Source organism: Pithys albifrons, chromosome 3 (assembly GCF_047495875.1).
Source record: "Pithys albifrons albifrons isolate INPA30051 chromosome 3, PitAlb_v1, whole genome shotgun sequence".
Taxonomy (NCBI): Eukaryota; Metazoa; Chordata; class Aves; order Passeriformes; family Thamnophilidae; genus Pithys; species Pithys albifrons.
The window spans coordinates 50,999,854-51,014,326 of NC_092460.1; the positions used below are offsets into that span (position 1 = coordinate 50,999,854).

At 52.1% G+C, this 14,473-nt stretch overlaps 1 protein-coding gene across 2 annotated transcripts; it reads right to left on the minus strand.

Annotated features, from left to right (window-relative positions):
- Positions 1-767: 767 nt before the first annotated feature.
- Positions 768-14,469, minus strand: PMM1 (phosphomannomutase 1). 2 transcript variants are annotated; one of them, XM_071551863.1, is made up of 8 exons: positions 14,379-14,469; positions 10,969-11,086; positions 10,017-10,093; positions 9,747-9,838; positions 7,398-7,497; positions 6,523-6,598; positions 3,679-3,794; positions 768-2,887 (listed from the first exon to the last, which is right to left on the minus strand). In XM_071551863.1, the coding sequence occupies exons 1-8, from the start codon at positions 14,466-14,468 to the stop codon at positions 2,765-2,767; spliced, it is 792 nt and encodes a 263-aa protein (XP_071407964.1). In that variant the 5' UTR covers position 14,469; the 3' UTR covers positions 768-2,764. The 2 variants fall into 2 exon arrangements, with proteins under 2 accessions (XP_071407964.1, XP_071407965.1); XM_071551864.1 differs by lacking the exon at positions 14,379-14,469 and adding an exon at positions 11,187-11,303.
- Positions 14,470-14,473: the final 4 nt, after the last annotated feature.

The following is a 14,473-nucleotide window of genomic DNA, read 5'->3' on the forward strand; positions in this document are numbered from 1 at the left end:
TCTGGGAGGTGGGAGGTGCCCTCAACAAGCCCAAGCTTGGTCTAAGACAGGAAGGGGAAAGGTTCCTGAACTTGATCCCACCCATACACAAGTGAGCTCCTGAGCTGAGAAAGCAATGGCTGGTGCGGCAAAGGTCATCTCAGTCTTTGCTCTGCTTGCCCTGCAACTGCCCACACCCTGAGCAAGGGACATGCTCCCACCAGGGGGAGCCTTGGACAGAGCCTGCCTTCTCCTTTGAAGGTGCTAGTCATCTCAGTCCCCATGGCCATCATGGTGCCCCACACTGTAAGGGCCAGGCCCTGCTCTTCACTAACCCCTAAACTCACTAGAGGTCCTGCTGGCTTTGAATAGACTTTAAGGAAAAATAAGCTCCCCAAGACCCACACATATCTGATCCACAGTGAAACGCAGGAGGAAACACAAAACACACGATTCCTCCATGAGGGTTGCAGTGGAGGGCGAAAACCCGTGACCTGCAAAAAGGGTACCCTGCATTCAGGCTTCTCCAACAGGTCCTCTTCTCCCATAAAGAAATCTTCTCTGGGTAGGAGGGATTTGTGCATTTGTTGGGAATTTCTGGATGCCAGGTATACAGCTGCACTCATGTAAATGTGACGCACCAGAGATCTGATGTGTTGTAGTTAAGAGGTGCAGTCAAGTGGAGCAGACAGCACATCACCAGCACTAGTCATACAGTATCCCTGCTCCTGTGGCCAGGTAGCCACTTGGAACTCTGCCCACGGACATGTGGGAGCCTTGCCCTGGGTCTAAAAGCACCAGTGTATCTCGCCTGAGGAAGATGATGGTGCCTTGCTTAGGTGGCAGTAGCCAGCTGAGAAACTTCTCTCTGCAGTCCAGCTGCTAGTGGAAGATGAAGAGCAATGGTGAGGAAAGCTGGAACAGGAGAAAAAAGGGAGAGAAAACAGGACCAAGAGACAGGGCAGTGCCATACCAGCATGGATGTGGTGAGAAAGGCTCCTGGGGAGCAATGGTGGTGAGTTTGCCGGAACCTCCAGCATTCTCCAGGTCCACAAACGCCAGATCCATGTTCTCTGAGGAGCTACATGCAGGACATCTCCCTGGAGGGGACAGATCCCCGAGCTTCTTTTGAGCACTAAGCTGTGACTGGTTTCACCAGTGTGGCCACACACCCCACTGCAACTGCTGGGAATAAAAGGACAATGTGAGGAAGAACGTCAAGGGCTGAAGGAGAGATATGGGGGTTTGCAACCCACAAAGATCCAGGGAGAACGGGACATGCAATAGCTGCACTGGACATCCTGTCTGCCTAAAGGTGACCATGTAAACTGAGTGTGTGGGAAGAGACGGGGTGGAAAAGCAAGCTTGGAGGGCACTGCTGAGTGGGTACCTCCACTGGCACTACGAACCAGGTCTAGCCTGAGTTGGCTCTCTCTGAAATGTCTCTGGCAGCAGGATGGAAAGCCGAGCACTGGGAAGGGGACTTGGTTTGTTATGAATGCCCTGGGTAAGGTTTTACGTGGACAAATCTTTCTTACGAGGACAGACTGCAGGAGCTGGGCCTGTTTAGTCTAAAGACTGAGAGGGGATCTCATTAATGCATATTAATATCTCAAAGGTGGGTGCCAAGAGGACAGTGCCAGACTCTTTTCAGTGGTGCCCAGCGACAGAATAATGAGCAATGGCCATAAACTAAAACACAAAAGGTTTCACCTCAACGTGAAGAAGAACTTCTTTATGTTGAGGGTGGCAGAGAAGTGGAACAGGCTGCCAGGGAGGCCGTGGAGTCTCCCCCTGTGGAGACATTCAAACTCACCTGGACACATTCCTGTGTAACTTGCTTGAGATGACCCTGCCTTGGCAGGAAGGTTGGACTAGATGATTTCCAGAGGTCCCTTCCAACCCCAATAATTCTGTGATCTGTGACACCTAATGGACATGGGATTGGGAAGACCACTGGAAAGCCTTCTGCCCTAAACTGCTCCACAACATGCTCTGCACACACCAGGTGCCAGCATCCTCTAACCATGCCAGGCAAGGTCTAACTTGAAAATATAGAATAATAATATAGAAAATAAACCCTAGGGGGTCTTTGTAAGCTAAAGCAAAAAAGTGGTTTCTTCATGCACCTGAGCAAAGCTCAGAGCAGCAGCCCAGTCATTTCAGAGCTGTCGTTCCCAGGTCACATGTAGGGACTGGCACAGGGGAAGGACATTTTGACCTCTCCACTAGAATGCACAACAGTGCAACAAGCTGGGATCACAGCTACTCCTTCCTACCACAGGCTTGGAGCAAACAGCCCTCCTGGCCTCTTGCCTTGGAGCAGCTCTGGAATTCCTGGAGCCTCAGCAGCCCTGGCCTCCTGGGCCAAGGTGCAAGGGGCAGAGAAAAGTGAGAAGCATATTCCCTCATGCAGAAACAGAATGGAAAAGGAAAGGAGAGGGAGCTTGGGACTGACACACACATATGCTCTTGACTGGCCCTTTCAAATGCTTTCCAAACACAAAAGCATCTGCATCACCATCCACCACAGCTGAATCATCAAGAGAGAAGGTTTTCTGAAAGCAGGGAGGGTCTGGTGCCACGACACTCAGCCACAAATGGGGAGTGCCAAAGGGCTGCTCAGAAAAGCCTCCCTCCTGCCACCCACTCGCACTCATGTTACATCCTGACCAGCTCTGTAAAGTGGTTTTTTGGTCTACCCTGAGCAGATTCCTCAAATCAAGGTGCTTTTCCTGGTGTGGGGAGAGGGTGGGGCTGGGTCAGGGCTGCAGGGACCTGGCAGTCAGCACTCGTTGGCTCTTTCTGGGAAGAAGATTTCACGGCATCGCTGGACCGTGTCCTGGGGGGACTGGACACTGTGTCCCACAGTGCGGGGATCATCATAGATTTCGTAATCGTTCCCTCCCTGCAGGAGAAGAGAAAATAGGGACAGCATTAGCAGTGTCTCACCAGAACCACCTCATCCATGAATCTGCATTTGGCTCTGTCCTGTGGGGAGCTGGGGTGTGAGCCAAGAACTGGGCGGGCACGGACATGGGGGGAAGGGGCAGTCAGGGCTTTGCTGGCCCCGGGGGTGCAGAACAGGCTGGGCAGGAGCTCTGCTCTCTCCCTCTGGCCTCCCCTCTTCAGTGCCAGGGGTGGAGCATAGACAGGATGGGGAAGGTCCCTGACCAGCCAAGCTTGTCCAGGAGCCTGGGGTTAACCCCCACCCTGCCTGTGGAGGGGCTAGCAGAAGGTGGGGTGGGCACATTTGGGGAGCAGAGGCTGCCAGCATCTGGAAAGAGCTGAGTGGATGACCAAGCTGGTCTCCAGCAGGAAAAAAGCATCATCCTCCACTGCTCTAGAGGGAAGGTGAAGCTGGTCCTGCTGTTGAGAAGGCCTCTCTTAAGCGCTGAGGGCTTGTGTTTTGGGTCCTGCAGGCCACAGGGTGGCTGCTGTCCTTTCAAGTGTGCTGGGGTAAGGAAAGCGGTGATGAGGTGGACCTGTTTCCCAGCACAGTGAATCCAAGCTGATTTCCCTGTGATCCAGTAGGCCTGCTGCCTTCATGAAACCATCACAACCCATAGCACAGGACAGCATCTTCCTCCCTAAAGGTCTGTATTGGTGCTGATGTGACCCAGGCCACGAGACCCGTGATGGAGCAGCACCACACAGGAGAGAAAGCGGCCATGTGTGGGGAGAGTGGGGAATACTCACTGGGGTCGTCTCGTTCCCAAAGAAGTGAATGGTGTCAAATCTCTCATCATCGAGCACATTGAGGCAGTAGCGCTTGTCCCAGCCCTCCGGGAAGACGTCAAAGCTGATCATGCCACCTGCCAGCAGAAGATGAGCATCAGGCCATGTCACTGAGAGCTGGCAGGGTGTCACCCTGGGATGGGCAGGAGGATGGAAGCAGGCTGGATGTCTGTGGTGACTTGCCACTCCAAACAGCAGCCAGGAACATCAACTCTGCCAGGGCGTTCCTTTTGACACATGGCTAGGGTAGTGGCAGAGGCTGTTCCTGTGACAACAGACTGCAGAGACATCAGTATGGCTGGGGTGACATTAGCACAGCTTCCCTGCAGGGAAGTAGGAACCAGCGGGTTCCTCCCAAGAGAGGTGTTTGTTAGGGAAGATCTGGGGTCATGCCTTGCAGATAGCACCAAGGTGTTCTGTGTCCCAGCAGGGGACAATGACCTTGGAGACTGGCACCAAGTTCTTTTCTAGGCTCCTGTCTGGACTGTGCTGGCCCTTCCAAAAGCACTGTTCTGATGCTCCTTAACCCTGCAAGGACTGGGAGCTCCCGTATGCTGTCTCTTTACACTGATAAAGGACCTTGCCATGGAGTTACCATGAACCCATCAATACAATCAGGGCATGACCCTGGCCCACCACCTCTTCACACAAGAGTTAAGTGAAGGCTGCCAGCATCTGGAAAGGCACTGAGTCAGATGTGGCATATCCTATCAGATGTGGCATACAGCGGTCAGGGAGTTTTCTCAGAGAGCCTGCATATGGATATGGTCACCCACAGACACCATGGGTTAAACTTCCCAGCCCTTTCTCTTAGATCAGGCAGAGTTTAGCCCAGCACTGTGCTTCTTGAGGGTGCTTGGAGGCAGCACCTCCTCCACCTTGCCAAGGTGCCCCACTGCATGCACAGGTTGCAGAGAGAGGCCCTTGTCCCAGCACCAAGACAGGTGAAATGTTCCTCCCAAAATAAAGCCTGCGATATATGTTTAAGTCTCGCTCGGGGTCAGAGAAACAAGGATTTGAGCTGGGATGTGCCAGTCCAGGCCTCTGCACATCTTCTCCAGGCAATCTACTGGAGTAGCCATCGGAAATCCTGGAGTTTCACACTCGCCTTCATAAATGATAATCCTACCTCTCTAAGGAAGGGGGTGAGTAGACAGGCACCAATCTCTGGGGTTGTTCAATCATGCAAGTCTGGATGCCTCCCCTTCCTGGCTGTTTAAGAGTGTCCCCAGTGGTTTGAGGATTCAAGGCTCCCTGGAGCCTGAGGAGCTGGAGCCTATGTCCAGCTTGGAGCAGAGGAACCAGACAGGATGCCCTGGACTGTGATATGGATGGGAGCTAATGCCCTATGCGCTCAGGGATGGGGATGTCCCCAGGCTTGCAGCAGAATCTAGTATTTGAGCAGGAGCTAAATGTGGCTGACATAATTAAACTCCTTCCTGGTTTTGCATCCAAAGCCATTTACCTGTGAAAAACACTGTCTTTCACTGCATTCTAGCCTTTCAAAGAGAACTGGGCAGCAAGAAGGGGCCCTTGATGCCAACTGGAGCAGGTAGGAAACCAAAGGAAGAAGAGGTGGTGTGGAGGACAGCCAGTACTGTCCCTTACCTAGGTAGAGTAGGGGTCTGGAGGGGTTGAAGGGAGATCTCCTACCACCTCTGGGCCTTGCATTCTCCACAGCCAGGGAGAAGGCACATGAAGCCTATTTGGCAGAACCCCCTTTCCAAGTGTTCTGTTTTTGGATGCCTGACCTGAGACACCCCATGTTTTTTTTTGTGGAAAAGCAGGGGGCTTGCAGCTCCCCTTGTCTTCATGCTTTTACACAACAGGCCTGGGCTTTTCATGGCAGCTTCCCGAAGTCAGAGGAGAAAGGCCTGTTGTTTTGTTCTCACACCCTGTGCCTGCGGGGAAACAGCAGCAGGGACCTTGTCTTTCTCTGCTATAACAAATGGTGTCTGTCAGTGCTGTGGGCAGCACAGGATGCCCGTGGCAGGATGCTGAAGGCAAGCAGTGGCTCTAAGAGGAAAGCCCTTGGAAGACCAGTCGGTCAGTCCTGTTGGGTGCAGGAGTGGGGTATCACCTGCTGCCTCTCAGCCTCACCACCCCTTTGCCTTTTGGCTGGGTTTACACACTGCATCATCTTATCTCACACATGCCCATCTGCCCTGCAGAGGATCTTCTTCCAGCATCATTCCCACTATCTACACACCCTCACTTTTTTCCCCATCCTGGCCAGACCCCTAGGATTACTCAAGCCCCTCCTTTGGTTCTTCACCTTCGGTAAAAGTTGGCTATAAGAACCACCCCAAGAAGTGGCCCTACAAAAGCCCATGGCATGGAGCTGCCAACTCCTTACACCTTGCCAGCTCTTCATGCAAGAAGAAGGATGCAGTCAACCTTCCCCAAAAAAACCCAGAGCACAAGGTCCCATCCCTAGGGAGGAGTGCACATGCTGGAGCTCTGCTGGCTGCCCTGCTGCTGATGCTTCAGCCAGAACAGACCCTCTGGGCAGCAGTGGGGCTCCACTAGCTGAAATTAAGGCAGGGATAATGTCATGGAATAGAAACCCGCCTGCCCAGCTGATTCGGTGGGAAGCAAATCTACAGCATGGTTTATTCTCTGTGGTGGCCCTGTCATGGATGCAAATGTGACACCCCTGTGGCAGCTCTCCAGGACTATAAGTTCCTTCTGCTCTTCCCAGAGTCTCTAGGCCCTCAGAGGGAACAGTTAGGATTCCTGTCCCCCTTCCCAGAATTTTATGGAAAACCTGATAAAGGCAAAGCCAAGAAAGCCCTCCCTGCTCACCTCTAGAGAACCGTAGGCCCTTGCCAGCAAACTCCCTCTGCAAGGCTGCCACAAACTTCTCCCGGATCCGCTCTTTCTGGAGGATAAGGACAAAAAGGAAGTAAAGAGGGTTTGAAAAATTAGATGCTGACAGCCTCCCAGAATCCACTGTAACCTGTCTGCTGGCTAACTCTGCCTTATTGCTCTGCTCCCTTCCCACCTGTCCTGGGCCCCAGTGTCATGCCATTTAGTCAGCTTCCACCAGTCCTGCCCAAGTGTCCAAGTAAAAGGCCCGCAGCTCAGTCCATGGGGGAAAGTAGATCCCAGCCCTTTCTTGTCAATGAAATGCAACTGTTACAGTTTCCCAGGAGCCCAGTTCATAACCCAAAGTCTCCAGTTTTGCTTCAAAAGTCTTGCAAAGACCAGCTGATCCCTCATCCTCAAGAAAGCTCTCCCAGGCAGAAACTGGTGTAAGTATGGGCCGAATGCTCCAGAGACCTGCCCAGCAGATCTGCTGTGGCCCTCTGAGTCTGGAAAGCACATTAGTTCCAGCTCTCTGGGCTGGAAGTGGGAGAGAGAAGATAGCTGCTGTGCCATCTTTGGGTACTGTAAATGAGGAAACACTGTTAAATAACTGCCTTATTCCCTGTGGCTCTCACAGCACAGGGAGTCCTGCTGGCTGTCCCTTCACATTGGTGGTTTCCAATGAAATCGCTCAGTGTTTCCCCTTCTGTTTTCTGACTCCCAGTCCTGTGTTAACCTTGCTGCATATGCATATGCACAGCTTGGAGTTGGGCTCCTTTCTCCTTGGGATGTGGGGAAACACGTAAGACCTGAGATCTGTGGTCGTGCAAAACCAGCAAAGGGGAGGGTGAGCCCAAGTCTGGCCCATGTACCTTGTCCAGCTCAGAGAACTCAATTCGCTCCTCTGGGGTGCAGCTCCGTCCGATGGGGGAGATGTTCAGCATCCCATTGCGAAACTCAATGAAGGTTCCTCTGTGGGTGGGCAAAGGCACAAGATTACTGGGGCAGGGAGAGAAAAACAACCTTTTCAGGGCAAAGGCTGCTTAGCAAGGCCCTGCAAGAATGGGCAGGCGGAGAGAAACCATGCCAACTCATGGATGCTTCACACCAGGCAGGCACCAGGCATCAACAACTGCTTAAGATCCCCATGGGATCATAGTTTTATAAAAAGACTGTAAGAGAAGAGGAATAAACACTTCCTGTGTGCCCTGGGGACAGGCTGGAAGCAGTGCACTCAGGTGAGATGATAGGCAATGTTTTCTAATGTTGTGATAACTGCAAAGACAGCTACTGCCTGGCCTGGACCAACTGCCTCATGAGACTGTGGCATCTCCACCCCATGAGGCTTTTAAGAAATAGCATGTAGGCTGTGAAGCTGCAAGTACCTTGGGGCAGTGGGATAGCACAGGTTGGTGTAACTCGCTGCTGATGTCTTGCAACAGGTTGAGGAGCAATTAGGACCTCCCTGTAGGACATAAATCAGGGCCTTTGTATCTCCTGTTTGACCCCTGCACCTTTGACTGCAGCTCTTATCTAAGCTTACACAGACAGCATCCAGTTTGTGCTTGCCACTCTCACCTTATGCTGGGATCACTGCTCTGCTGCTTCCTCAGTGGGCTGGTTGAAAGCACTGAGCTGGCAGAAAACTGCTCCCTTCTTTTCTCTCCACTATAATCCCAGCTAGTTCTGTTTGCATGTCAAGAGGCCAGACAGGTACCAGCACTGCTGGGGCTGAAACAACAGGGGATGACAGCACTGCTAATTTGAAAATAGATTGCAACTCTTGTGGAAATCTAGCTGGAGCAGGGAGATCCCCTTCCCTGTTCAAATGAGGATCCCTGGTATCATTAACCCTCTGATATCCCTCTCAGCTCTGCCTGTCATTTCCCTGTGACAAAGTGAGTCTGGAGGAATAATTCTCCCTCTCCTGTCTCATAACAGTGAGTAACATCACGGGGAATGGCTACACAGGCAGCCATGCCTGCATCCTGGAAGCAGCATCTCTGCAGCACCCAGGGTTTGATGGCTCACACCTCAAGCCAAGACTCTGAACCTGTGGGTTAAAGTCCCTGCTTTGCTAGAAATCCTGTAAGCCTAAATCCACACAGCCACTTGGGAGCTGAAACTTTGACAGGCTGTTGGGTAACCAGACAGCAGTGAGGCAACCAAACAGCCTTCTGGATCCTAGCCCATGCGTTCGGGGGCCTGTTTAGCCAGAAGTCCTGTTTCAAGGAGCCACCCTAGCCCCTCTCACAGGTCCTTGTATTGCCACATAGTGACTCATATCAAGCAAATAATCTGGATCACAGTTTAGCAACTTTTACCAGCTTAGTCTCAACCCAACAGCTCACCTGCTCACGTTCACTGTACAGTCACATGGGGAGAGCAGGAATAAAACAGCCAGGGCAAGGGGAGGACTGAGCTGCTGCTCCCAACAGCCCTGAATGGCTCATGCATTCGTGAAACTGTGGTCTGAGGTGAGGTTAGTCTCTGCATCCAAGCTGGCCTAACTGCAGGCTGTCTCTGAAAGAAGTTCTCCTGCTCTCCCCTTCTACCTTCATGACATCTGTCCTCTTTCTCTCCTTTCTGTGCTAACAGGCAAGCTGATCTAATTGAAAACTACCCTCTTCTGTTCTGGTAGTGGCCTGGTCTTCCTTAAGAGGAGGTGCACCAACCCAGCTTCCCCTCTGGCTGCTGGATATCAAGGGGAAGAGCAGTCAGGAACACAAGACTGGGAGCAGAGCAGGGCCAGCCAGTGACACTGGGTTAGAAACAGTGTGAAACTGTGTGTTCAGGCACTGGACTTCCCATCTCAAGATCTATTGTCTGTCTGTTTGGAAAATCATATGACCAACAATGCCTGATGCCTGGACCAGTAACAAGCTGGCACCATTGTCCTAAATGAGATACATGCAGTGGCTGTACCCTGAAGCCCACAGTGGCTCTCCCCTGCTTCCCTGAGGAGAAAATCTGAGGGGCCAAAGAACAGGCTTTACGCTAAAACATAATGCAGACTTTTCAGGAAAAAGACCCTCCTCCATTATTTACCCAGGGTGCCCAGCTCAGTGGGACAGTGATCCTACACAGTGCCTCTACATGCTAAGATAAAACCTGAAGCAAGACAAACTCTGTAGCTCAGCTGTTTTTAGGAGAGCTCTGGACCCCAGAGCTCCCTAGAAATCAGTGCTATGACTACAATTTGCATGTGCTTGGGCCATTACCGTTTCTTGGGCAGCTTCAGCAGCGCCATGTAGTTGAGACAGAAGTTGATCAGATCCTGCAGCAGCTCTTCCCCCAGGTGGTCCTGAATGGCCTGCAGGAAGAGGAGGGAGAGTGAAGAAAATTTCTGACTTCTATGAAGCCCACCTAGAAGAGCGGTACATTAAGATCTGGCAACTGAGGAGAAGGGGCTGGGTGGGGCAGGTGCTGGTCCCCATGGAGTGCAGGGCACAGGGCAGGAGAGCCATGGCTGCAAAGGGAGCTGGGCCTACCTGCTTGGAGACCAGCTGCCCATTCTTGTATTGCACTGTGCCGTTCTCTGCGAAGACGTAGTCAAACTTTTCAATGACTAAGGTGGGAAGAAACAAAAGAAGAAACATAAGTACTGTCTGGGAAAAACAGCATGAAGGACTGGGCTTAGCACTGAGTGACCCATCCTCCTGCTTCCTTAGTACCACGCTTTCCACAGCTCCTGTGCTCTGCACAGGGCCACTGACCATCCTACTCTCAGTGCTTTCCACAAAGTGGATGAGGAGATTATCTTCTGCTCGCTGGAGAGGAGCTGACGCACGCAGGGGGAAACGACCTGACCGAGGTCACGGACTGAATCAGTTGCAGGACAAAGATAAGGGCTCCAAAATGTCAGGCTTTCAACTGCGTGTTACTCTGCTCTCTCCTCTGCCCTCCTCACTGCCAGGCTGCCAGGGTGATGTGGTTACTGGTTATCTAACTCCAGCCCCTCCTGCAACCCAGACACGCAGCACTGGCGACTCAGCAATCAGTCTCCTCAGCCGGGAATTTCTCGGCCTCCCTCCGCTAACGACGCGGGAGGCAGAGCTTGGAGTCCAGGGGCTCTTCTTATCCATACCGGGAAAGGAAAACATGGTGGAGGGAGCTGCCCCCTCGCCCTCCCATTCTCTACTCTACCCCGTGTCCCCATTGGAACCTGCCGGAAACCGCACATGGAGCAGCAGGGAGGCAAAAATTGCCGAGGGCTCCTGCCCGCTGTGTGTGGAGGCGCAGCTGTCAGAGCCTTGACGAAGCTCATACAAAACTGACGCTGGAATCGGCAGCCTGCATTGGAGCATCCCTGCCGGCTCTCCATGAGGCGGAGGGAGCCGAGGAGCAGCTCCCGCCTGGGCACGGCCAGGCTCCCCAGGGGCAGCCTTGGGGCTGGATTTAGAGCAGAGGTGACCCTCGGGAGACCTCGTCGCCGCGTCTCACCTTCGTCCCCGTCCCCCAGCTGCTCGGCTATCTTGGCATAGTCGGAGCCTCCCACCACGCCGATGTGCACCCTCTCCCGCAGCTCCCGCAGGAACGCGTCCACCTCCGGCTCGATTTTCTGGAGGGGAAGCAGCGGGTGAGGCCGCAGGCGGCGGGACGAGCCCCGCCACGCTGACCTCACCCCCGCACAAAACCCCGACGCCCCCGCGCCTCGCTACCTGCCGCGCCGGCGTCAGGGTCCCGTCCACGTCGAAGAGGCACAGCACCCGGCCCCGCGCCGCCGCCATCCCCGCGCCGGCCCGGGCTCTACCGGCGGGGGGCGGGACCGCGCCGGGAGGCGATGGCGGCCGCCCGCCCTCCCTCCCTCCCCGCGCCGCACGGGCGAGACGTGCGCGGGCTCCCCTCGTGCTCCCCCGCGGCCCGCCGGGGATGCCCCAACGCGCCGGGCGAGAACGGCTCCCCCGCTTGGGCTCTCCCCTTGTATCTGCTGCTTTAGAGCCCCAACGAGCGACGCGGAGTTTGGAGGAGGGAGGGTTCGGGGGTTGCGTGTTTCACATTTGCTGTTATTACTGCAGTGCCTCCCGGAATCGAGGGGTTGTGGGTCTGGATGGAGCTACCTGATAAGCTCAGCTCCTCTGGGAGCTTCTGTGTCCTGGTGAAGGGGACAGGAGCAGCACACACTCACCCAGTCAGTCTCTGTGCCTCATGTTGTTTTTCGAATAGGATGCTATTCCTAGCTAATATTTTCACTGGAGAAATGAAAATATCCTCTGGACAAAGACAATAACTTTTCCTTTGACACCACCCCACGAGTCATTTAGCATTTAACTAGGCTATCTGGTCAGATCATATGCATATGGCTCCATATTATGCAGGCCTGATACATGTGGACACCCTCTCTCCTCCACCCCCCACTACCACCTCCTACAATAATTCCTGAATTATTTTCAAAATCAAAAACAGCCTATGTCAAACATTCAATGCTTTCTGCTCAACAGTCAGCTTGTGTTCTCTCCCCCACTGGTGCTCAGTGCTGAGCTAGGTTGCAACTGGGGGTAGGTATTTTTTTACAGTCTGATTGTTTTTTCCTCAGTATTATTTGCTCAAGTATATTGCACAACCCCTTTTCCCAGCTCTCCACCAGATTACTCTCAAAAGGAAGCATCCAGGTGGTTTCACAGATTCTCTTTTTTTTTGTTTGTGGTTTATGATTTTCCTGCTCCCACTCTGTGAAAGAGGGATATACAGAAACAGTATTAGTAATTTACCTCTTGCCATTGCCTTGGACAAGGTTTACCGAAACATCCACAGCTACTTTCTGGGGGAAACATTGTGTCCGCTGGTTAATGCCACCAGGACAGCTACTTCCACACTGTTTCTGTGAGTTGCCTCCACAACACAGTGGGTCAGGGAGTCTTGGACAGGCATTACAAGTGTTATTTGCCCTAGCAAATTGATGTTCCTGCAGAATCACAGCCTCTGGGGCCTTCTGGATCAGCCCTCAGTTATGGGCTCCCACCTCTCGAAAGCAGGACTCTTTTATCAGATGCATTGAAACTCCCAGAATGGTCTCCTTAGCACCCAGCTGTTTTGTATGCAATTCAGTAGTGAATTTTTAGTTCAGTTTAGGTTATGCTCATTTATAGGACTTGTCTAGGTGTGGTTACATACATCATCAGTTAATGTGTGGATGCTTACTCCAGAATATGAATCCTTCAAAGTGTGCCTTCCATGGCATGCTGATGAGTGAGCAGAGATGCCTTCATGTGTTTGGGGTACTTCAGTACCAGAAGCCAGAGAACTGCTCTCCCACACAGCAGAGCCATGAGCTAACACCCAGGGCTCTCAAAGGACAGCCAGGGGGGCAGATACATGGTGAACTACCAGGGTTTCAGGAACACAAGCCTTTATTTTTCATGAACCACGACACAGTATGAGGACAAGACTTCCTATGTCTGGGTGGAACAGGCCTAGAGTTAGGAAAACCTGCCAGCTCACACCTATTGCAACCCTGGCAATGTAGTGCTACCAGGTTCTTGCTGTAGCCCAAGCTGCCCCACGGTCTCGTCTCCTGGCTGCTCCTACCTGCAGCTTTCTTGTCTGGGAGAGACCTTTCTCCTTGCCTGGTGCATTGACATTGCTACGGCCATCCCAGCCACTCTCCCCACGCTTACATGCTTGCCTGCGCTGGAAGGCAGCAGTGCCACCTCGGGGCACTTTCCAGAATTGGGAAGTCTGCTAAAGTCAGCATTCATATTTTCACACTCCTGCAGTGCCATTGGGTTTATGCTACCAGGAGAGCTTTCCAAAACTTGAACTACTTGCTGTGCTTTCTCCAGCTTATTTGTCACACTGCTTTAGAAACTCTCTTCAAATCAAAACACCTCTCCCAGCACTCCTTGGCCACTTGGTATCAGCTGGTGAGGACCTGGGACATCTTGGTTTCCCTGAGAGCATAAGCCTGCCTTTTAATGAAGTACACAGATGTGTTTGTTCCTTCATCCAGGTTAGCTCTGAGACCAGGGCCGCTGTGGCTGTTCCAGTTAATACTCTGCACTTCAACCACTCTTGATATGTTTGCTTGATTGCCACTCAGAGAGGCAGCAGTTGTCATCAGGAATAAAATCTGTTACTAGCAGCAAAGGCACAGATTTTCACTTTAAAATACTCTGTTGCAGATATTTTGTGTGTGGCAAGGTTTTTAAGGTGAGACTGGACATGGCACTTAGTGCCATGACCTAGTAATCAAAGTGGGGTTGGATTAAGGGTTGGACTTGATGATCTTGGAGGTCTCTTTCAACCCAACTGATTCTACAATCCTATGATTCTATACTAGTACTTGATGGCAAACCAGCACCACATCTGAATAACACAGCCCAAAATAACCACAATCATGCATTTTTGTTACAATCTCCTTCTGTTCCAAGACCTCTTCTGTATTATGCTAATACAGATGTTACACAAACAGTGATCTGTGTGGTTTATCACTTGGATGTCATCAATAAGCATGCAGAGGGCTGAACCAAGCAGAAGTAATTTCTTCCCCAGAGCCAGATATTTTGGCTAAGTGCTACATAATCCTCGCCAGTATCTCCTCTGCAGGTCCAGAGGAACCCAGGCACCTACTTCATCAAGCTTAAAGCCTTTTCCTATATTTAAACTCTGCTGGGCCTCTTTTTCAACAACAGACATTAGACATTTCATTCTTGCACACGTAGATGAGCAAGGGCTGCCCAAAACCTGTGCTGACAGAACATCATCTTTGAACTCGTCCAAGCTGTGTCAAGCCTCAGAGAAGTATGGTTTTAGACATCACAGTACTCACAGAGGAAAAGGTTTCCCAAACTTAAATAAGAATATTGCCTGTGGCCACTTTGAGCAAAGGCCAGTAGCCACTACTATAGCAGTACCTGGCACAGACTAGCTGTTTGGACAAATTTCCCATTCTGCACTTCCCAGCAGGGATCAGAGTGAAGACGATCACTTCTGGTCAGCTGCATTTGCT